This window comes from Lepisosteus platostomus, chromosome 10 (assembly GCF_059453375.1).
Source record: "Lepisosteus platostomus isolate fLepPlt1 chromosome 10, fLepPlt1.hap1, whole genome shotgun sequence".
NCBI classification, from domain to species: domain Eukaryota; kingdom Metazoa; phylum Chordata; class Actinopteri; order Semionotiformes; family Lepisosteidae; genus Lepisosteus; species Lepisosteus platostomus.
This window is the reverse complement of record NC_142620.1, coordinates 23,278,938-23,302,366: the sequence shown is the minus strand read 5'-3', so window position 1 is coordinate 23,302,366 and position 23,429 is coordinate 23,278,938. Positions and strand designations below refer to the sequence as shown.

Genomic DNA, 23,429 nt, shown 5'->3' with positions numbered 1-23,429 from the left:
ACTGTATATAATTTTATTATTTGAGAAACATGACAAGTGCGAAGAGAAAGAAAGTAGTTCTTTCAATGGAACAAAGGCTTGAAGCATTAAAAATACTAGACAAATGTGAGTCCATGCAAAAAATTGCATCTGAATTCGGTGTGGGATGAGCTACAGTTGGTGACTGAAAGAGAAAAAGAAATTAGATAGAAAAGTGGTCTTCTGATCGGGCCTCAATTGAAAGTCACGAGGGACAGAAAAACGATGAAGAAATGTGAATATGAAAAGGTCAGTGAAGCTTTGCTCTTGTGGTTCATGCAGCAAAGGGATAAGGCCATGACTAACACAGGTCCAATACTTCAAGAGAAAGCTCTGATTTACAGTAAATTAATAAACCAGATTTCATACTTATATTATTCATACAGTTTCCACATTATCCAACATTTTTAATTATCCGACATACAGTACTATCGGTGCCATTAAGGTCGGATAATCGGGACTCTACTGTATTTACCTTGAAAGAGTAATGTGTTCTTGTATTCTTTTAGATCAACGAAGACAGTATCAGAAATCATCTACTGACCTGGTTAAGCTGTCTGAATTCAGTACCAGATATTACTGGGATGTCGTACTCTTGATAGAAAGACTTAATCCACGTTGACAAACTAAGGTAAATAAAATGCTCTGTGCAGCCGCTTGCCTTGAACTTGTTCCTATTTTTCTGTTGTGACCATTAGTTACAATCGTATTTAATGAACCACTGAGATCTGGTATTGTGCCACCATCACTCAAACATCTGTAATAGTTCCTGAAATGCTGAAACAACACCTTGCAATGCTGCCTAATTATGGGCCTATTTTGAATCTTTCTGGTAAAAGTTCAAACATGCATGAAACATCTCAACTTGCGAGATCATGAAATAAGAAATAAGATCATCAAACACTTACCTCAACTTTAAATTGCTGATATAGTATTGAAACATCTCTGGTGAAAGTGACTAATCCCCTTAGATCCCCTTAGACTTTGTTGGACCTTAGTGACACCTATGTCACTGTGAACCACAGAAATCTCTTAAATCAATTACAGACTTATGCTAGTATCTCTAGAGTTGCTCTTTGTTCATTTGGTTCCCATCCTTCTGATCAAAAACTATTCGTGACAACAGGATGTACAGCCTCAGACCTCTTTGGTTACTTTTGGAGTCCCAAAAGGTTCAGTTTTGGGCCTTCTTAATCATCATCTAAATGTGCTCTTCCACTGTTACATTCATGAGACTCAGATTTGCTTAAAGACTTGTACAAATCTGGGAATCTCCACTCTTAGAATGAGTGTCTATCCAACATTCAAATATGAATACGGCAAACATTTTCACAGTTAAACAGCAATAAGGCAGAGGGAATGTTATTTGTGCGCCTGTACAAATTGCATTACATAAAACACTTAAGCCTGATCAATGCTGGTTTGGAGATGAGATCAGCTAAACAAGGGATTCCTTTCAGTGTTTTTCTATCCTAGTATTATTTTTGAAAGTGAAGTCAGAAGTGGTGCAGGGTTCTTTTATCAAGCAATTTACAACCAGTCAGATACTGAGAAACTGGTTCATGCCTTTTTCTCCACATTGTATTACTTTAATTCACTGCTTTCTGGCTGTTTTAAGTGTACTATCATCAGGCTTCATAATGTTCAGAATACAACTTCTTGCATCAGCTCCCTTTAAAATGTATAATTGATTTTGAAGCACTTACATAATCTGGCTCCATGCCAACTCAAAGATTTATTAATCTATTACACTATACCCTGATAGCTTCCTTCATTCAATGCTGCTTTGCTGATTTTCCTTATTACAAAGTGTCATATGTTTGCTACAGTTATGAACGTTCTGCAGTAGAGCAACATTTAAAGACTCCCAATCTTTGTTTCCATAAAACGTTTTCCAAAAAATACATTTCTTCTATTTTCCAGTTTTAATAACTGTACATCTTTTGAAATTAGGGTCCTTCCAGCTTGAAATGCACTGCAAAAAATATTAATTCCTTTTCCATGGTAAGAGTCGTCACAAAACTTACCAGAATGAGAGCCACCACTGATAAGGTGTAGTAGATGGAATCTCGAAACACAGGCCACCAGGTGAGAATCACGACCTGGAAGAGATATTATAGATGTAGACTTAATGAGACAATGGGACAGAGACAAACCATGGCCTTTGTTGTTCATAATAAGATGATGATACTTTTCTGTTTACTGTTTACATTTACAATGTAATGCTTCTTAGTTTCTCCCATCAGTCCCTTATTCAGTGCTCTCTGCAGTGGCCTAATATTACTCTGTGTAGCAATCTTAAAGTTAGATTCTAACTTCACAAATAAAAATTGGGGCCTGATTTATTATGTGCAAAGTGTGTAATACATACAGTAAGTGTTCTTTTTACATCTATGTGAATTTAATCTTTCCTTTTAAATTTTGAAAAATGAAGTGACAGTTCCCACTTGACAATTCATTACGTTGCTCTTGCTGCATGATGTGTACACATTCAAACACAATATTATGTACTGTATGCTCTGTGTTAGAAGCATGCTTGACCAAAGCCACCTTGAATGAAACACACATATTTGCAGTTTGGAATTGATTTCTGCTATTTAGGGTTACCTAGGACTTCCTTAATGTATGCTGCATGAATAACGTTGTAACGTTTTTTCAGAGTTGTTTTGAATGTCCCATTTGTCTTCTGGGTTTTTAAGGATTTATTTCTACCTAGATAAATCAGGAACTGGCATGGTGTTTTGTTTTTTTTGGAAATCTGAAATTACGTTAGTTGTTTTAACAAATATGCAAAAAAGTAAGTATTGTAGAGAAGCTGTCATGAACCCTGTGTGAAATTCAGCCTGTGTGCTAAATACGCATACATCCAATTGATAGGAAATAGCCCTGTCTGGAGTTACTGTAGCAGTCTATGAATAACATCTCCTTTTCCTAAATACAACAGTTAGAATACAACACATTCAAAGCCCTGAACTTTTGAAGACTTTAAGTACTTCTTGTACCAATAACATTTCTGTTTCTTCTGTGTTAATAGTATTTAAATGAGAATTTTTACTCTTTTTACAGCATAAGGCATGTTGATAATTTATTCTGTGGTCAACATCTGAGCAAAATAATAATTTAATCCATTGGCTACTTCACTTTATTGTCTAGAACTTTCCCTTGATTACCTCAGAGATACTTTACTTCATCCTGTGCTGTTCTTTTACAACTAGAACACTGAAAAACTACATTTTATTCTAAATTGCAATATGCTTTTCTGACTTTCTCTTGGCCATTCTTGTGTTTGTGATATTTCCTTTCAGTTTTTGTGGACATGAATCTTCTTTTACCAATTAAAGTTTTCAGTCTGAGCAGTCACATTTTGATTAAAAGTCACATGACTTTCACTATCCAATTAAATTCAGGGTCACAATGGCCCAGGAAGTGAGGAAACGGTTCTGGGCCATCACATCCATTACAGGGCACACACAGACACAAACACCCACACACTCGCACCACTGCCAAGTTTTTACAGAAGCCAGTTAACCTACAAGCATGCCTTTGGACTGTGGGAGGAAAGTGGAACACTAGGATGAAACCAACATATGAAGGGGACAACATAGAGTACAAACTCTAAGCAAGAACCACCCCAGGAATTAAACCCAGGACCTCAGGGCTGTGAGGAAGAAATCAGAAATTCTAACCACTGCATCACAATACCACGCTCTTGATTAAAAATATTCAATATAAAAATATGCATACATAATTTGCAAATCAACAAAATGGGACATCATCGGAAGGGGGTGAATATTTTTGCAAGGCACTGTACATGACATATCCCGGAGACAAGATAAGGAATATCTTTTGGCCACAAACATGGTTTAACATAATGTGCTAAAAATTGTCTTGGTAGCATACAGCCCTATTTTATTTTAACATATATTGCTGCTAATACAAATAGGCATCATGAAAGAATGTATTCAGTACATCAGGAGCAGCAATAAAGGAAATGCTGGGTCCCATAAATCATGTGGCTGAAGGACTGCATTTTAATGTACATATCAACAGAGACATATATTATACTGTATAGGTATGCAAGAAGTCACAGCTCAGTCCAGCATAGTTTTGAAGTTAGTTTATTTGGCCCCTGGAGAACCAAGTATAGAGAAACCAATGTTCTCTTCTGCACTCTGAAGTACAGCCATTTATAAGTGCTACTTATACATAGCTGTGACAACAAACAACCATTTGGCTCATCATGTAAAAACAGGAATGTGGTGTGACTTGTGGAATGAATATAGTTGAAGATAAGTACTAAAATGCAAGCCCTACAAAAATGTGTAGTGGCTCACAAATATCATACTTTCTTCAAGAGCCTTAGAAAGATAAATAAAGATCTTTTATAGGCATGAGTCAGAACAGGTGGTCTGCTTTTGAACATAATTCTGCTGCAGATGGAAATCTCACTGCTCAAGAGTTAAGCTGACCATTTTGTGATGCATGCTGTACTCCTATGGTCAGAGTAGCAGCACTGTTGAATCACTTCATCCTTCAATATGATAATGCTCTTTCTCACACTAGCTCTTTCAAGCTGTCCTCTGTGTGGTTTAACAGATCCCTACTAAACAGTCCTGTCTTATATAAAGTATATATGAATGGAAACCTGAAAAAATGAGAGCATAGACTAAGAAAGGGTACAAATCCGATCTTAATCTTTTACTAGCATAATGATCAATTCCATCTCATCCTTTCTTAAAGGATCCCACAGGCAGATTCAACTACTGTACATGACTAGGGAGTTTATTCTCGACACCCACAATCCTTGGTTTCTTGTTTAGGTCTTGAATGCTCCTATATAAGAGCTTGTTGACTAGACATTCATGTGATACTTTAGAAAAAGTCCAAATATATTGTTACATGCTATTAAGTTATTTCCTTGAATTGGTGCTGAATTCCTTCTAGTATGCCATTTAATTTGATGTGCTTTATATTTGATTCTTATAATTTTTTCAAAACTTTTGACATCTTAACTAAATCTGATTCGACTGTAATATTTCTGGCTCTGTTTTGTCCCCATTTTAGGAATCAGGATTGTATTTGCAATTTTCTAATCAGTGGTCACATTCCCTGCCCTAAGTGTCATTTGACATTCTAATCTGTGATGAGTAACATACTTTATTTGTGAGTATATGTGGATAAATACAATCAGGTGCAAGAAATCTGTCTGTTTGAAGCTCTCCTTAGTCCAATTACAATCTCATCCTCTGATTTACTGAACTGAGTGGAACTGTCTCAGTGTCATTTATCAACTCCTTCATGAACATTTGTGTAAAATAATCATAGAAGACTTCTGCCTTTACCAGCTTGTCTTCTAGAATAGATCCCTTTGAATTTCTGAGAGAATTTGCTTTTTTTAGTTTGTGATCCTGTGCTTTGGAAATTGGAAACAGCCCTTAGAATTAGTTTTGTTTTCCAACGAATATGACTTTTATAAATAATATTAGCTCTTCTGCACTGTCAGAGTTACAGTCCTACTCTTACACAATGGACACACATTGGAAGACATCATTGAGCAAAAGGTTAATCTAACTTACTCATTCTTTTTTCTGTCATATCGAACTGTATGATAAAAACATGAGATGGTGCTAAAATAGTAGAAATGTGGTTCTTAATGTTTTAGCTCTCTTTTGCCCCAGGAAGACAAAGAGCTGAATCATTGGTTGGTCATATTGTTGCTTAGTGAACAAATTAGCTCCCAGTCAGATCTTTTAATCATTTTCCATATTTTATTTGACTAAATTATACTAAAATAATATTAGCATATTAAAAAACTGTAAACATACTGTAATAATTATGTGGTAATCATACGCACAAATCTAGAATAAGAAATCATTAAAAAAATTGGAAAATTTTGGAAAAAGGTTTTTTAAATCCCATTTTTCAAAATTCATAATTGTATATTTCATGCACTGCCTACAAAGAGCAGTAAAGCGTTTTATGAGCTAGAAGGGCTAAAGAAAAGCAAGTGTATTATTAAGGTTGGCAAATGTATCTTCGCAACAGTCTACATGAAGACTTTGAATTGAATCACTTCTCCTCTTCTCACCACAGCAGCTCTGTATTCTTTGTATTCTTGTATGGATAGGATGGATGGCAGGAGGTGTCAGGTCCCTTGCCTTTTGACAAAATGTTGGCATTGCCCTGTGCTGGTGATTTTTATTGTTGCTGTAGACAATGCATCTAATAAAGGCATTTTCTGGTCTGTTTTTTTGCCAGTACTGTGCAGGTTAAACAAATTGATCACATAACAGAATGCATAATTTTCTTTTACTGCAACCACTGACACAGAACTGGAGTATTTAGTTTATGCATTAAAAACTAGTCTAGTTGCATGGACATTATTAGTATACAGCATACATTATATTTCACCCAAGTTATGTATTTAGACCTAATTTACAGCTTGTTACTTGTATATGGAAAGTTTATTTTGAAATTCTGTAGAGGCATTTACAGGGAAAAAATTGCATGTGATTAATACAGCTTACTTAAAGATTACAAGGTTGGTATGTTTCACTTCTAGAACACCAAAAACAGGCCCTTCAATTCCAGTTTAGAAAGTGGTATGCAAGCACTTTTTAAAATCTATCATGAATACAACTGAAAGGTTTTTTTCATACATACACAGCCAATACCCTCACATGCTCCAGAACTGCAAGGCATTCAATCTTACTAGTTCCCATAAAAAAATCTTAAAAAAGGTAATCACTAAAGTATCTTTGAGGAAATATAATCAAGGACACTCAATGAGTAAAGGCTCCCTCTGAGAACAGGCCATGAATTTGCACCCGAGTTATGTCATTAGCCAATGAGACTCCTCAAGTGGTGACAAACAAGGGTAGGTTTGAGATGGGTCAGTCACAGTGCTCACATTCCTCAACTGACCCTCTTGTCAGATGCAATGGAGCTTGCAGACATGATAGTGGAGCAGATTGGAGGAGCCTGTCTAATGTTTCTCAGGATGCTGCACATTGGTGGTGGAGGGGAGTCCCCATTACCTGTAAAGCGCTTTGAGTGGAGTGTCCAGAAAAGCACTATATAAGTGTAAGCAATTATTATTATTATTATTATTATTATTATTATTATTATTATTATTATTATTATTATTATTATTCCCTTGAAGTACATAAGTCTTTGATATAAAGAAAATTAATTGTTATTCTGGTTTGGGTGTGTCCACTAATATGCAAAAGTTTGGGTAACCCTGGTCAAATTACACATTTCATTGCATCTCTAAGTAAAAAGAAGTTAATGCTGCAGGTTTACAATTTTGCAGGGTACAAAGTTAAACATGACATATTCCTGTATATTTTAATACACAATTACTATTTATTTGTTGAATTTAACAAACTGAAAAAATAAAATTGAAACAGTAAAATATTTTGTACCCTGCAGTGTTTGTGTTAACAGTGGTTGTGTTAACTTCTTTTCACTTAGAGATTCTGTGAAAGATGCAATTTGACCAACTTTTGCATACAACTGTATATAATAATTAACAGGTGCTTCTAAGCTTGAAAAAAAGGAAAGAGAGCTGACCTCAGCCATTATGTTAAAATTAGTTTATGAAGCAGAATTTGAAACTATACATGGAAACTTGTCAAAAACAGTTTCTGTACTTTTAAAAAGGGAATTTTTAAGATATGGAATAACTGATCAAGCCAGTTTGTAGAGATTAATTGATATAATTAACATTTTCCTATGTTCTTGCTGAACAATCCTATTTTATCTCACTGTATTCAGCATTTGATGGACTTTGAACTTTGAACTTCAGAGCAATTTTTCAGTTACCTTTACAATGGTGAACAACTTCTTAGTGAAAAACAAAACTCCTACTGCACAAGTGCACTGTAATGGTGAATAATGCCCTGAATTAGGAGGAAGAATGAATTTTCAGTAGAGGGGTTATCTTGTGAAACAAAACATAATATAATGGCATCTTATTTTACAATGGGCAAACTTCTTTGAGAATAATATTTCAACTGGTTTCAACAAAGAATACAATCACCGTGACAGGAGTAGTTCAAGTTTAAATAATGAAAAGGGTTGTACAGTAGGTGGAGTCAAAATTGAGATTTTGTCTGAAACAGATAATACTCAGTTATCTGACCAATTGGTAGAAGGCAACTGGTTGGGCGACATAAAAAAACAGACAGAAGAGGCTTCAAGCTGGCCCTAAGCCTCTGTTCTTAAGGAAGAGACCATAGCCTCTGTTATGTGGTGCAGCACAGGGAGAAACAACTGAATGATGAGCCCATGAAACATTTGGAGAATGAGGGTATTTGTGAGCATTTTTTTAACTTAATTGCCTAACAAACAAAATGTCAAAAGAGGACATTTTAGGGAGTATAGTAAGAATTTTGTTTTGTGTTTTGCTTTGCAGTTAGTAGCAATAAATAAAAGAGCATTTACTTCTTTATCACTGTGAATGCATTTGTTTGCAAATCCAACTATAAAAAAGGATTCTCGTTATGACACCCCATTCCCGGGTGAGCCACAGAATATTATCAAAATCAATTCCTACTTTTAGTAAACAGAAGAACCTAAAATACTTCCCACTGACTGCTTAAATTAGATAAACCTTTTGTCTCATTACTTTCCTATGTCTACAGAACTCAAACTTAGCTATAGACTGTGAATGACATTGTATCAAACACTCCCACAATAAAAGTGACACCATGTTCTGCATATTTTAAATTGCATATGGTCCTCCTATCTGAATGAGTGCAGGTGTGAAATTCAGAAACAAGGTTAAAGGCTGGTAATAAGAATATTCAACTTCTTAAGAGCCAAAAACTGTCCTTACTAATACATCATTTTTTTTTGCAAATTGATGAAGATTTTAAAAGGACCAAAAAAAAAGAGGTTTGGTCACTTCTTTAAGCGTTTGGGCCCTAATTGTATTATTTCCTTTATCCAGTGATGGATGTTCCACTCTTCCTGGTGTGTATCCTGCAGCTCATTGCTAGTTTAATCACTTCACTCTTATAATGCCAAAGACTCTTGCTTGTGCTCTGTGCCATTTGTCCTGTTTTGTGTCTCTTCTGGTTATTCATCTTCTGAGTGGGTAATATTACAGGATTTATTGATGAGTTCTTGTGTTTGTTTAGTAATGAGAATAAAATCTACGAAGGCGTAGAGCATAAGCAGAGAGAAAGAACATGGCTACCTTAAGCGTTTACCTTAAGCGTTATTAAACCCACTTAAGATAACACTGAGCTTCTCCAAATCATATATATAGTTTCTAGATAATTTTTTAATCACAGGCCCAAATTAACATCTATATTCTCATGCAAGGAGGTTTGAAAAATTATAATCAGTTTTATTGACATACTACAATATACAGTATTATAAATTTTTAATGCATTTTAAAAACAGAGTTGTTTCATAATAATAGAACACTTCAAGCACTGTCCTTGCCGTTCATCTGTCTTTTTCTCAAGCTGTGATTACAGAAAAAATAAAAAAAACAGCTTTTGTTTTGCTATGGGTAAATAACATTAAAGATTTTTTTTCAATTAGATAAAAGGCATAATTTGTGGTCCCATGTGTAACTTTTTCTCATAACTAGCAGTGCAAAACTACAGTAACAACAAACCCTTGTACTGGAGTCTTCTTGACCCTTTGTACAGTAGGTACTCTCTGCCTGCACTGAACACCATTCTGACCTACACAAGTACAGAAGCTCATGAACATATTTACTTCTGACCTGAGTAGCCTCTCATTTGTTTTAATTTTTTACCTTCTTTAACCTTTGACAAGAAGCTCATTGTAACAAGTATAATTTCCTCCATTTCCACTTCCTAATATGCTATACTAATACACTACGTACTGTATAAGCTACACTATATACAGTACTCATTCTGAGATAGGTTAATAATCCAACAAAGTACACAGGTTGCAAAACCCATTTGAGTCTTTATTGCCTCTCGGTACATGAGAACAAGGACTTGGTGGTACTTGAACTGTAATGCCACTATCAGAGATACAAGTTTAATAAGATTTCTCTTTCTTATTTTAGTTGAGGTCTTACAAGCATGCTTTTCTTGAGTGTCATGGGGCAACCACGCACAATATCTTGTCAGTGTGTCACCATTATGTTTTATCAGTTGTGGCAGGATGCTTATCTTCTGGAAGTGACAGTGTACAGGAAGGAGTTAAATGTAAATAGTAAATATTTTCAAGAAGCACGGTACAGTATATGCTGCTAAGAGAATAAAGCTTCCTGAAAAAGAAACCATAATAGCATCACTCCGGAGGGCAAAAATAAAAATGAAAAGCGAGCAAAAAGAAAAGTTACATACCTGCCCTGCAAAGATTCCACAGACACCAATTATGCACAAGATGTTGAATACTGCTGAGCCAACAATAGTTCCAACGCCCACATCCCCATGGGTGATGAAGACACCTGGAGAATCGGAGACAAAATGAATTACCTTATCCAGCCCACAACTGGCAGGACTTATGATATGCAATGAAGACTGACATTTTCAAAATATTAGCAGACATTAATTATTCAGCACTGCCTGCAGAAAACACTGTTCCCTTCAGTAAGTATGAAGAGCACCTTTGTTCATTTAAATCATTGCTCACTGGAGAGAAAAGATTTTGTGTATGTATGCAAGAATAATATATTGCAGTAGAGAATGTACAGTATAATATTCAGTATGTGTTGGCGTAGATTGCACAAACTCATACAAATGTATACATACAGATCATAAAATATTAATTTCTGCTAAAATTCGTAATGCTGAGCAGTAGTTTTTTAAGTACTTCAAGGCGGTCTGAATATAATGCAATGAAGTCAATGATTTAAAAAAATAGCTTGCTGTATTTTCCCTGAATCACATTATCCCCATCAAAAGTGATTTCACATACTATCCTCATTGAAAGTGATTTCATAGTCCCAAATTAACTGATTAATATAACCACATACATATATAATTAATAAGAAGTCTTTTAATTAGTACCTTATTCCATTTGAACAGTTTTGTGATATGAATTCTAGGCAGAGCTCTTAGCTTATATGAAAAGGATTACTTGTATCTGAACAGCTCAGTTTGTAGCATAAAAGATGCACAAAAACGTTTTTTGAGAAACCAAGGACAAACAAAGATGAAAAAGACTACTTGTTAGGTAAGGCCTCTATGGCAGTTCTGCACCATGTTTGGACAGGGCTTCCATGGACAAATTGCAAAGAAATGTAAACATGCTGAGAAAGCATTGCTGTGGAGTCTCTATTTGATACACCTGTAATTTAACAGTTTCCAAATTCTTTATGTTGTTTCCAGCTCTTAATGTACCTATTTGAAGTATTTCAGATTTTTGTGTTGTTCTTCATGGGAGGTTGACTTATGTACTGTAAGTAACATTAATAGCTGATGTTTTAAAGTCACTTAGGACTGCATGTGGGCTGCTTTCTAAAATATTTTGCAAGCTGTACAGTATACCAAATGATTTGACACCGAGATCTAAAAACAGTTTTTGAATGTGTTTTTTTACTTAAAATCCAGTAACTCAAAAACATCTACATGTTAAAGGTGATATAAAGTTACCTCTGAGGTTTTGCGAGTCACATAAGCAGTGATGCTTTCAAACATTCAGTATATTTTGATGTCTGTTTAAAAAAAATAAGATCAACTGACTTCATGTGTTTCAAACACCAGGTCACGATTTCTAGTTTCTATTATATAAACTAAACATCAGTAATAACAAAGATCTTCATATCTCCTTCAAACAAAACAATTTTCTATGAAAAACTGAAATGCCCAATGCCCATTTTCTATTGTTTGGCCAAACTAGAATAACGAAGCCTGCTCTCATCAGATATCAGATGCTAAGCAAGCCTGGGTCTAGTTGGTGCCAAGATGACAGACTTCAAGTAAAACCAGATTGCTACTGTAATGGTGTTGGTCGACCAGTAGATGGTACTCTTCTCTCGGGAATAACATTTTTAAACCAACTCACCACTATGGTGACAGGGGACACTTCATATCCTACAAATAAGCCAAGTTCCCGCCTACTTGATCTTTAAAAATCCTATGGTATTGTCTGTAGGAGAATTCAATCTTGTTAATACCCCTACAGCTTATAAAACCTGGTGTCCTGCCTAAAGTCTACATTGAGTTTGCAGAACGGGCCTGTTAAAGTAATTTTTAATTTATCCACAGTGGGACTTCTGAGTGTCACCCTAGTGGGTGATTCAGCGGTGAATGAAATGAATCCACTCCTGTACATAAAGCATGTTGGAAAGACAAGCTCTGAACAGATGTACAGTAACAGACATCTGGGGGACTTATTTTGATACTGAGATCTGTTTTGATGCACAAATAAAATCCATTTGTAAAGTCTCTTTGTCTCTTTGTCTTTGTCTCTCAGAAACATTGCCTGCAGTCTTTCCCTGACATCATGTCAGCTGGATTACTGCAAGAGCCTTTACAGTGGTCTCCCTACCTGCTCCATAAACAAACTTGGTCTAAAATTCAGCTACCTGACTTCTCATGCGTTCAAGGCTCTGTGACCACATCACCCCAATTCTGAAATGTCTTCATAGGCTGTCCATTAGCCAGATCGTTCATCTAAAAATTGCACTTTTAACTTTTAAAGCCCTATGCACCAAATCCATGCAATACTTACCATCTCTTACTATTTCCTATGTACCAAGCAGGGCTTTACGCTCTGCTGAGACACACTATTTATTTGTACCTCCTTATAGGTAAAAGCATCTCTGGGGGCTCCCTTTCAGCCGCCTTGCTCTGGATAACTCTGGATCTCACTCCCTGCTAATCTGAGAAATGCAAATGCTTTTACAGTTTTTAAAGACTAAAGTTTTCGGGACTAAAGCCTTGTCTGTTTAGTCAGGTGCTCCATGTTATTTTGATTTTTTTACCTCATAATGTAACTCAAACACTGTTGGTGTACTTGGGTAAGAAAGTAATTTAATTAACTGGCCCAATTACAGCTTAAGGTGCTGCTGCTTTAAAGAGGTCCTGAAATCCCGCAGCCCTCCAGGACCAGGATTGGACACCCCCTATGGCTATAATACACAGCAAAAACGATTACCTACTAAATTATATCACTGAATATTTCAATGAGAAGTAAAGGTAAAAAATATGTAATCTTTTCTGAGGGCAAATATGCATATATTTCTGGCTTTTAAGGTTTTTGTTTTAGGTATTCTCAAGATGAAGTGAAACATTTGCCAGAGTATTTCTCACAGAAACAAAGTTATTGCTTGGTGTCTCCAAAAATTCATAAAACTGTAGTTCATAGTTTACACAGTCAACCTTTTACAAATGTACATTGATTCCAGAATTGCACAACTAAGTTTGTTTTTAAAGACCACGCCAAAATGAGGAAAATACAAAGTGTTATCATTTAGATTGAAACCAATGATGTAACGATCAGCTTTTAAATTTCACAAAGACAATAAAAGTTAATTCCATGCTAAAAAGCAGAAAGAAGAAATGCAACATTCATGCTGTTCAGCCTTCTTCAGATGTGAGTCAGTCAAGCCTGAAGAAGGCTCAAAATCTGAAACGCAGTTTCTTCTTTCTATTTTTCAGCATGGAATTAACCTTTACTCATTTCTTTGCCGCCCACTCATGCCAATCCCCACTTGTACCTTTTAAATTACACCCCTCTAATCTATCAGAATGTGAGGAATACAGAATTCACTTTTATTAATATAATAGAATTAAGCTTTTTAAATAACAGTCCATATAGCCTAAGTAAATTCAACTCATTAAATATTAATGTGCTATATTCTAACAGATTTAAACACAAAAATGCGATTAAACAGATTCAATTATTCAGATGTGTGCCCTACAATGGACTGGCATCCTATCCAGGGTGTATCCCGCCTTGGGTTCAGTGCTTTCCAGGACTCCAGGGCATTGTGACCCTGAACTAGATAAGCAGCTTTTGAAAGTGATTTGACGATTTATTCAGATAGAAAACCTTGATTGTCACAGAAGTGTCAAAACAATATAAACTATATTTTATGGTGTGCATGGTTAAATTGACAGCAGACACTGTCATGGGTTTTATACACCAGAATATCAGCAAAAGGCCTCTAAATATTAGCCTACAACAGCAGGAATAGTTTTTCAATCTTGTTAGACACAGATGACTTTAACTTACAATATGCATCTTTGCACCTGCAGGAGAAGTGCTTCGTCTGCAGACATGCATAAAGTAGCACACCAACACACAACAGTTGAGCAAGGAAGAAAGAAAACAAATGTTGTGTTCAGGCAGTTCTGCTGTCCAGCTACTGTAAGTAAAATGGCAGAGAGAACTCTTAAAAGGCACCAAATATATTTGATCAAACATGTGGCAAATGGTCAAAAGAAATTCAAAAACCAAGGTGGTACCCAATTTGAGAAAGCCTTGTGAGCTGTTTTACAACCCCAGAACTGTCAAATACTCAAAGAAAAATCAAACTCAGAATAAAGCTCTTGGAAAGAATGTCTACTATGTGTACTCAGAAGCTTTCTAAGTTATTTTAATTTATTTGAACTTAAACTATTTAAAAAATGGGTATGAATTTCCATTTAAAATAAATTAGTCTTATTATGTAATAAACAATTATTTTATTAAAATAATATAATCAATTGGAATGATCAGATGAGAAAAGTGTACAACGACAGAATATGCATATTTCCTCACATACTGTACACGCCCTGAAAGTAAGGATACCAAAGAATCTGCCTTTCTTTTGCAGATGGAGATGTAGCAGCATCACAAAAATACTAACAGAAATGTACAAGCATAATCTCTTTAATATAGTGATACCAATAGTCCCTGGAATGTTACAAAAGCTCTAATTCCTAATGAAAGATGGAGCCTAAGAAGTTCAATTTTACAAAGTTCAAGTGTGTAAAATGTCAAATATACAATGAAAGATGAGATGAGATTATATAAAATAAGTTTGTCAAATATACAATCAGGAGTAGGCAGGATGAATAGTGAACCAATTATTTACTGTATCTGTCTTTACCTATTACTGAAGCAAAGAGCTCGGGGGCAGAACTCCCTGCTGCCATGAAAGTAGCCCCAGCTACATCTTCATTCAGATGAAGTTTCTGCAAAGAAAAAAGACAAAAATAAGGAGATACTGGCTGTTGAAAAAATCCCCAGGACTTTCTTTTTTGTAAATTTAGGGTCTGCAGTTATTTTAGCTTTGATTTTTGTAGTAGTTAGTTCAGAACAGTCAATTGTGTATTATTTAGATTTACAGCTAAGACTCCTATACCTCACAGGGTAGAACTCATTCTGGCCAACATGCAGTTTTCATGCATGAACAGCACGGTGGCGTTATTGATACCTTTCATGCCATCCTGAAAGGGAGTGAGCTCTGGAGCTTATCAAAACCCCACAACTGGCTCTGCCCGTTGTGCACCTTTGTTTGTAAATACAGGGCCCAGGTTTACCACCGCTCAACCTGCATTCTGAGGAAGTTTTAATATGTACAAACCCAAATCAATAACATTTATTTAAATCAGTGCAAATAAGCTTCAAACACTGGTGCACTGCAAGTTATTTATTTGTTGTCCGAGTGTGAACGTGGAAATCCGTTCTGTGATGTGAACTTTATATTGTGTGGTATAATAGATTGTGCTGCACCTTAGCCTCTAGCAAAGTTTCCATAGAAACCTGCCAAGTGGCAGAGATGACAGAACCCAGAGGAAAGACAGCAATGTTTCTACATTGAAGAAACTATCAAGAGAGCAAGTAACATCAGAAAGACTGAAAAGCTGTTTAAGCCACGGTGTAAATTCGATTTGATTTAAGATGCTACCATAGGTTAAGCAATTATACAGTAGCTTGAGGAAATGCCTGTAAGAGATTAATAAACATACACTATTCATTTTAAAATCTCTGAGAAGGATCATTGAAAAGTACCATCTAGTAATCATTAGCAGTTTACTGCAGACTGGGCAAACTGCTGTTTGGCTAGAGGTATCACAAGCTGTTTAGTGTTTGTTTTGGGATTTGCTCAAGTTATAAATTTGCTCAAGTTATAGTATGCACTTGATCAAAGCAGAAAGTCTGAACCAGAGTGGATATAATCTTGGCAAAAGGCTACAGAGAGGTTCCAGGAGAATATGAAAAATTAGTCAAAACCCCTTCTTATTTAAAGCAAGAAGCAGTGTGGATGAGGGGTTAGTACTCTGGATAGAGGACTAGGGTGTTGTGGGTTTCAATCCAAAGTGGGGCACTACTGAGTGTGGTAATTTACTCATATTGCTCACCTGTATAAATGGGGGCAAATGTAAGTTGCTTTGGATACAAGCATCAGCAAAATAAATTGATCAGAGAAACAGAAATGAGTAGCTTAGATGTTACAAATAAACTTTGAAACTAATTCTTAAAAGTAGATCTTTTGAGGAGTTACAAAATGTACAAGAAAATGTACCCAGAGGCAATTTCAATTTATTATGGAAATTCCATGCTACTGAACTTGCAAATTAGGTGCTGATTAAAGACTACATTCTTCCTCTGAAGTCCACAGAAAATATGCAGAATAAAAAGCCACCATCATGTTTGCAAGTTATATTTAATGAGAAATAAAAGTCAATAACAGTTTATTTATAAATGTTAATATACTGTAGTACATGTATATAAAGTATAGTATTATTTTTAACACAAAGGCTATATACTGCACCAGAAAACATTTCACCCAAGTATAGAATTTACCTACTGTATACAAACAACAGCTGCAATATTTAATCACTGAAGAAAGACACTAATTTTCCTACTATTTCAGAATTTATTTCCAAGCCAACTAAACTTTGTGAAAAACAGTCAAATTTCTTTTACAGCAGGCAAGACCAAAGTGTATTGATGGAAAGATCAGGCGTCACATGAGCCAGAGGTTATAACCTCATAAAATGACACAAAAAGTGTCAGATTTCAGAAAAGCTAGTGAGAATGTCCAGTATATCTATACATATAGCCAGATCTATTACCAAGAATACAAAACAAGACAGAGCTGAGGTCATCTGCACAGAGAACTGCAGGTGGGTTAGCACTGATTGGAGAAACAGCAGTTCCTTCACTAATGTCTGCAATCACAAAGCAGACCACAGGATTTGCAGCTGACTATCACCCTCTGAACCTTAGAAGCACTCTACTAATTTCCTACTGATGTTTGGAGAATCCCAGATATGGTCAGTTATTGACAAGGCCTGGGTTCAAACTACTGATAATAACTGGACAAAAAGGATCAATCTGCAGTCCGAGAGATCCGATTGATCTGTTTATCTGATTGAGCCAATCAGGACTCTCAACCTGAAGACAACCTACTATATGGTTTGAGTCAAAACCAGTTTGAAAAGCCTGTACCAAAGCTCATAAAGATATCAACATCAGCCCTAGATTACTCAATACTTTCCCCATTGTTATTAGGACAAAGTAAAAGGTAGATTACGACATGGATTCTCTCCTCCCAGGGGATCTTAATATTCTATTCTCATTACAATGTAAATCAAGGACTCCAGGAAGTTGTTGTAATGGTTAGAAAGGTCTCCTGACAATTCATGACAGAGACTTAAAGCATTTTCTGACAAGAGACTACAAAAAAACAACCTATACAAGTCGATAAAAAATAAACAGATGAATGTCAAAACCCGACAATGAATGGGCTTGCTTGAGTGTTGACACTCAATTGACTGAGACAACCAAGATTAGTCAGACAAAGTTCTCTCATCTTTCAGGCAAAATGTCTTCCTTTCAAGACAATCTTTTAGAGCTCAAAACTTCAGTGACAACAAAGAGAGCCAAATGGCCTTGGATCTGTTCGGGGATTAGTCACCACCCCTCTATTACACAGGCATCCACAGCCTTGTGAAGAGTTGACAGTTACAGTACATGTGGACATGGAAAGGAACTGAAAGACTGGTTTCAATGCTTGAGATGCATATTTAGGGCATAATTGTTTCCCCTTTCTCACAAAAGAATTCTATTTATTTTGCCTTGAAATTAGTATATGAAAGCCATTCTGGCCCTTTGTCCCCTATATCAGAGCTTATGCAGGAAGGTGAATATTTCTGGTTTTGACTGCACCAAGTATAATAAAAGAAAACAGGATTAAAAATGATAAATCTGTCATGACATGCAGCATCCTATCTTGCCTCCTTTCTTCAGCATCCTTGATCCTGAGGTCAAAGGTGGAATAAGAACTACTGTACCACTGGTTGTATAACTATAGGCTGCCTGCCTATTTCACTGTTCTGTGTCTGAAAATAAATTAGCCTTGACTGCTTGAGGACTTAAATGGAAGTGCTGAGCAAGATACTATTTTTACTATCAGTAGCAACTTCTCCACCTTGGAGAGAACTTTTTCATAGGCAAGCAGAAGATGTACAGGAAACTGCTCAGATTATCTTAGTGAACATTTATTCTCTGTATGCAAAACACTAATTATCCATCTTAAGTGTTTTTGGGATGTGTCAAGGGTACTGTGTGTACAGCTACTGTTCTTAAATTGTTGCGCATGTATTTCATTACAATCCTATTATCTAAAACTAGCTACTAAAAATCAAGGTGATTATACAGCACATTGCCAACAGTGGAAAAATGAAGTAACATAATGAGGTTTCAGGAGATACACTGGGTATAATAATTTATTTATAGGATCAGGATTGGAATTAGGTTGGAGTGAAGAATGGATACCTCTAGTCTGAGCCCTAGGTAGGCAGGGGCAGAAACTAGACATTAGATTGAATATTTAAGCAGCAGGTTTACTGAACTAAATTTGGAACAATAAGCGTGGCACTTGTGCCAGTCAGTAATGCTATTTGGGTGACCCTGAAAGTGAGTAACTCTAATCCATTTTGATTACAGATTGAAATCCAGTCAGAAAGTAAAACTGCTCTGTAGTTCATTCACCAAAATTAACAATGTAATAAATATGACCAACTGCAAAATGATCTGAGTATGGATTTGTTTCTGATTGGATTATGCTACTAAATTTTTAAAAAGAACTGAAATAGCACAGAAAAGGAATCACATTAGGACACACCTCTCACCTTAGTAATGATCTGCACCCTACCAATGGTACTTTGTCAGAACTTCAACATCAAAATACAGGTGAGTGGCAAAATGTACCAGAAGGTGCTACAGGAAGGCATACGTTTGAAAGCATTAGAAATACTGGGTTCAGCCAGCCATGCATTATTACTGTCTGAATATTTCTTAAGATGGGCTGCATGACCAATGGAAGCATAAAGCAGTGAGAGGTTGCAGCTAGGAATCGAACTACAAATGGTAGATGGGGGCAAGAATGCAGAATTGAATGCAGAAAATTGCAAGCCGCATTCCCAAAATATTTGCAAGTAGCAACTCCTTAGGGATTTGATACACCAAAATGGGAATGGAGGGCTCCCGAAACATCCACACTTGAAACTTTGGGAATCTGTTATAACTGTGCTATTTCTGAAAGGTTGAGATTGATACACACAGTATGACAATTAGCAGCATGTAAGGAAGAAAAATGGAACTGGGGCAAATCAGACATTGTATTAACCAGCTCAAAAGGCTTTATATGGTAGAAGATAGGTGTGATGCTGTAGCAGTCACTGCGGAGAGAAACTAGTAGAGGATTAATGGTTAGACTAAAACAGAGGACGCAAATGTAGGCTACGTGGAAGCTGAGAATAAGAGGCACTTCTTTACGCAAAGGGTTGTGGGTGTATGGAGTAACCTACTCAAACATGTAGCTGAAGCCGACACCCTCGCTACTTTTAAGAAAAGGCATGATAAACTTGTTGGATCAATTAACTGCTAATGATCAAATGGGCCTGATGGGCCAAATTACCTCCTCTTATTTCTAACCTTTCTTATGTTCTTAAATCTAGGTGGATGAAGAAAAATGGAGCAACGGTTTTATATCACAAGAGAATAAAAACAATTCCAAGGCAGTCAACAGAGAATTTTTAAATCTAAAAAAACCCATAAAATTTACTATTATCTTAGAAAATGCAATGATGACATTGCATGCCTCACAGAGCCAGGGCTTGGGTTCAATTCCAGACCTGTGGTGGTATCAGTATGGAATTTGTATGGTCTCCATGTGTTGGCGTGGGTTTCCTCCAGGTGCTCTGGTTTTCTCCCATAGTCCATAAAACATACTGGTAGGTTAAACAGCTTCTGGGAAAATTGTCCCTGGTGTGAGTATGTGCATGTTTGTGCTATAATGTGCCCTGCAATAGGCTGGCATCCCTCCAGGGATCATCCCATCTTGTGCCAGTGGCTTGATGGGATAGGGTCTGACTTCCTTGCAACCTGTATTGGATAAAGTGGCAAGAAAATGGATGGATGGCTGAGGACAGGGCACGTTTACGTTCTTCACATTTCTGTTACAAATTATGCTCATCCGGACATTGTTCACGGATTATTTTGAATTCATCAACAAATTAATACCCCATTTTAAATGCAAAGACAGTTGTGCACACTAGAATCCTGAAAAGGAAGAGATGTCAAATAAGGCAGTGGATGAAGGAATAAAACTGTAGTAAAGACAAATAGAGAGGATACAAAAATGCACCACAGCTGTTCAGTTAGGATAAGGCACACAAGACCCATACTTATTGCATATGTAAGGGATAAAAAATAGCATGATGTACTATATCCTATTTAATCATTTAATCATATGACTTCTGCTTGAAAAAGCAATGCTTTAAGGCCTACAGTATCTGCTGATCTAAAACATATTGCAACACTTGGATGAAGGCAGGTGGGTGTATGCATTCCCTCAGTAACCCTAAAAAGCAAACCTTTGAGGGGATCAACAAAGAGGCACACTTGTTTTCTTCCAGAAAAAGAAAGGTTCTACTGAAAATCTTTTTTACACAAAAGAAAAAAAATGCTGTTGGGGCTGAACAGAGCAAAATAATATTTGCTTTCATTTATTTATGGTTTCAACCAAAAGGATATGACATATATCACACTTAATCCACCACTGACATACAGTACAGTCATTATCTGCCAGAAACCCCACTACAAAGCAGATCACATGGACAGTTAAGAAGTTACTTGACCTTTTGAATTAAGGGGGAGGTCAGTTCACCCTTGCATAAACCCAGTGGAATTTATCCAGGACACCAGGGTTAACCACTACTCTTATGCATGGGCTATATCATGATCTCTCATCCATATGAACACCTGCATCCATTTTTTATCTGTTTCTGCTTCACACTGTCAACTACGGCCACTAGAGTGCGCTGCTCCCAAGACTGCAACTTACTCTCCATTCTTCACAGCCAGGAAAAACCCTTGTGATAGCCGGATCTTTTAAATAGGTGGGCTTCAGACAAAAGATGTGTAAGAGGGGACTGACAGGTAATGCAGTATTCTTTATTTACAGTGTGGGGGAAGACAAAAAAAGCAAACAAATACCTAGAAAGTTGTTCCTAAGGTGTAACTAAAATTTTCATTCTGATCAATGCTGGGTAACTAAGCAGCATCAAAACCCGACATTCTCAACTCAAAAACCCAGTCAGCCGGTTGATTCCTTTCCTTTGCGGTTTGGTACATAACAGAGAAACTCTTCTGGTCTTTCAACAATTGGTTAGGTGAAAAAATGGCAGGAGAACATGATCATGAGAAACATATCACCATTTTGTCTGAACCTACTACACACTCATGTCAACTAGAACTCAATTTAATAGCTTATTTTGACGACAGCAGGTTCAAAACGGCAACCTGTTGTATTTTGGAAGTCTCCTATCCCAGTACTGACCAGGCCTTACTTTGCTTGAAATCTGAATGCAGACAGGTATCAAGGGTGAGACAAGTAATGATTTATGCTGCATTGGAGTATGTACAGTAATACAGCGAAGGGTGGGTTTGCAACATTGTTAATTAAACAAGGATACTGACAAACGGCTAGATATAGAATTGAACAGTGTACAGCTGAACAGCAGCAAAGTAAAGGAAGAAAGTTACAGTTGAGAAAGGGAATTCAGTTATTGATACAAGGATCTCATCTTTTTCTTGATAGAAGCCAGGGACTTGGTTTCAACACCATGGGCAGCCTGTTTCATAACCTTCCAACTCTTTGTGTAAAAAATCGCCTCCAGTTCTCAGTTTTAAATGCATTTTCACGAGACGCCAAGTTCAGAATTTAATAGTCTGATGTTGACATAAGGAAGCCGATAGATGAGCAGTGCTGAAGCAGAACTTGGACACTAGTAGTTAATTTTAAATGCGAGTTTAACACAGATTTAAAAGGAAGAGGTAGAAGTAAGAATGGCAAACTGACAACACTAAAAAAGACTGGGAAATAATAGTTCAAAGGTCTGTATTCATACCTTTCTCCTGAAAGCCTCTTATAAACTCCAAAAGAATTTGATTAGATTATACATGTTTATACTTAAAAGCCAGATTATGAGTCAATTAAAACATTATTTAAACATGCAAAGGAACAAGTAATAGGTTTATTCCATGCTGAAAAAAAGAAACGTTGTGTTTTCTTTCTTCTTTTTTTTAACATGGAATAAACCTATTACTTGCTCCTTTGCAGCCTACACATGCTGACACAGCTACTCACCTGAATTATTTTAACATGTATGTTTCCACATGTTCTGCTATTTCCTGTGTAACATATGTAGAATATGATACTAAAGTTCTCAAGAATATGTCTTTAGACCAGAACAGTCTCATAGACTGTCTTAATTCACTCACAATGGAGATCAGAGCAGAAGTGACACTGAACATTCTATTGACCTCTCTGAACAATAAGGACCTATTATTTCTACAAGCTGATATTTCTGTATTTATAACCACAAGTGTAAATCCTTCAAAACGCCAAGATGAAATAATAAATATTGCAAAAGCAATGTAACTTGTTGCCCGTGTAGAAAACTACATGCATTCAATGCAAGACCTTTACAAATCGGGTCATACATAGAACACATGCCCCAGTAAAAAACTGTATGCACCTCTTACCTCACATATTTTTTCCAGAGAAGGAACAAAAAAATCATCACAGATAATAGCCAGAGCGAGGAACATGTACAGGGTCTGAAAAAAAGAAACAAGAGAAACAGAGTTTAAGCATTATTTAACAAAAAGCCAATGTCATTTATATGGTTATCTAAATCTGGTGCTCCGTGGTGGAAGTCATACAGAAACATGTAATTATTTGTAAGAAACAGTACTGAAAAGAGGAAAGACTCACAATTTCCCCAACTAATTGTGTGTTGCAAAAATATAGTCTTCCTATTTTGTCCCATGTTGCAAAATAAAAAAATGATGCATACATATTTCGTTATTAATATTTTATTAATTTAATGCTCAACGTGAAGATGTCTTACAGAAAGATAAATTATGGTTAATGTCAGAAAAGAAAACGCACCCATTATCTCAAT

The 23,429-nt window shown here is 36.2% G+C and overlaps 1 protein-coding gene across 2 annotated transcripts in view; it reads right to left on the bottom strand.

Annotated features, from left to right (window-relative positions):
* slc24a4b (solute carrier family 24 member 4b) overlaps positions 1 to 23,429 on the bottom strand; it is a 158,899-nt gene that overhangs the window by 19,728 nt on the left and 115,742 nt on the right. For both annotated transcript variants that reach the window (XM_088648850.1, XM_088648849.1), the window contains exons 4-7: positions 23,008 to 23,082; positions 15,056 to 15,140; positions 10,359 to 10,462; positions 2,046 to 2,120 (exon numbers count right to left, since the gene is read on the bottom strand). In XM_088648850.1, coding sequence (XP_088504976.1) covers positions 2,046 to 2,120; positions 10,359 to 10,462; positions 15,056 to 15,140; positions 23,008 to 23,082 — 339 coding nt within the window. The remainder of the gene's footprint in view (positions 1 to 2,045; positions 2,121 to 10,358; positions 10,463 to 15,055; positions 15,141 to 23,007; positions 23,083 to 23,429) is intronic.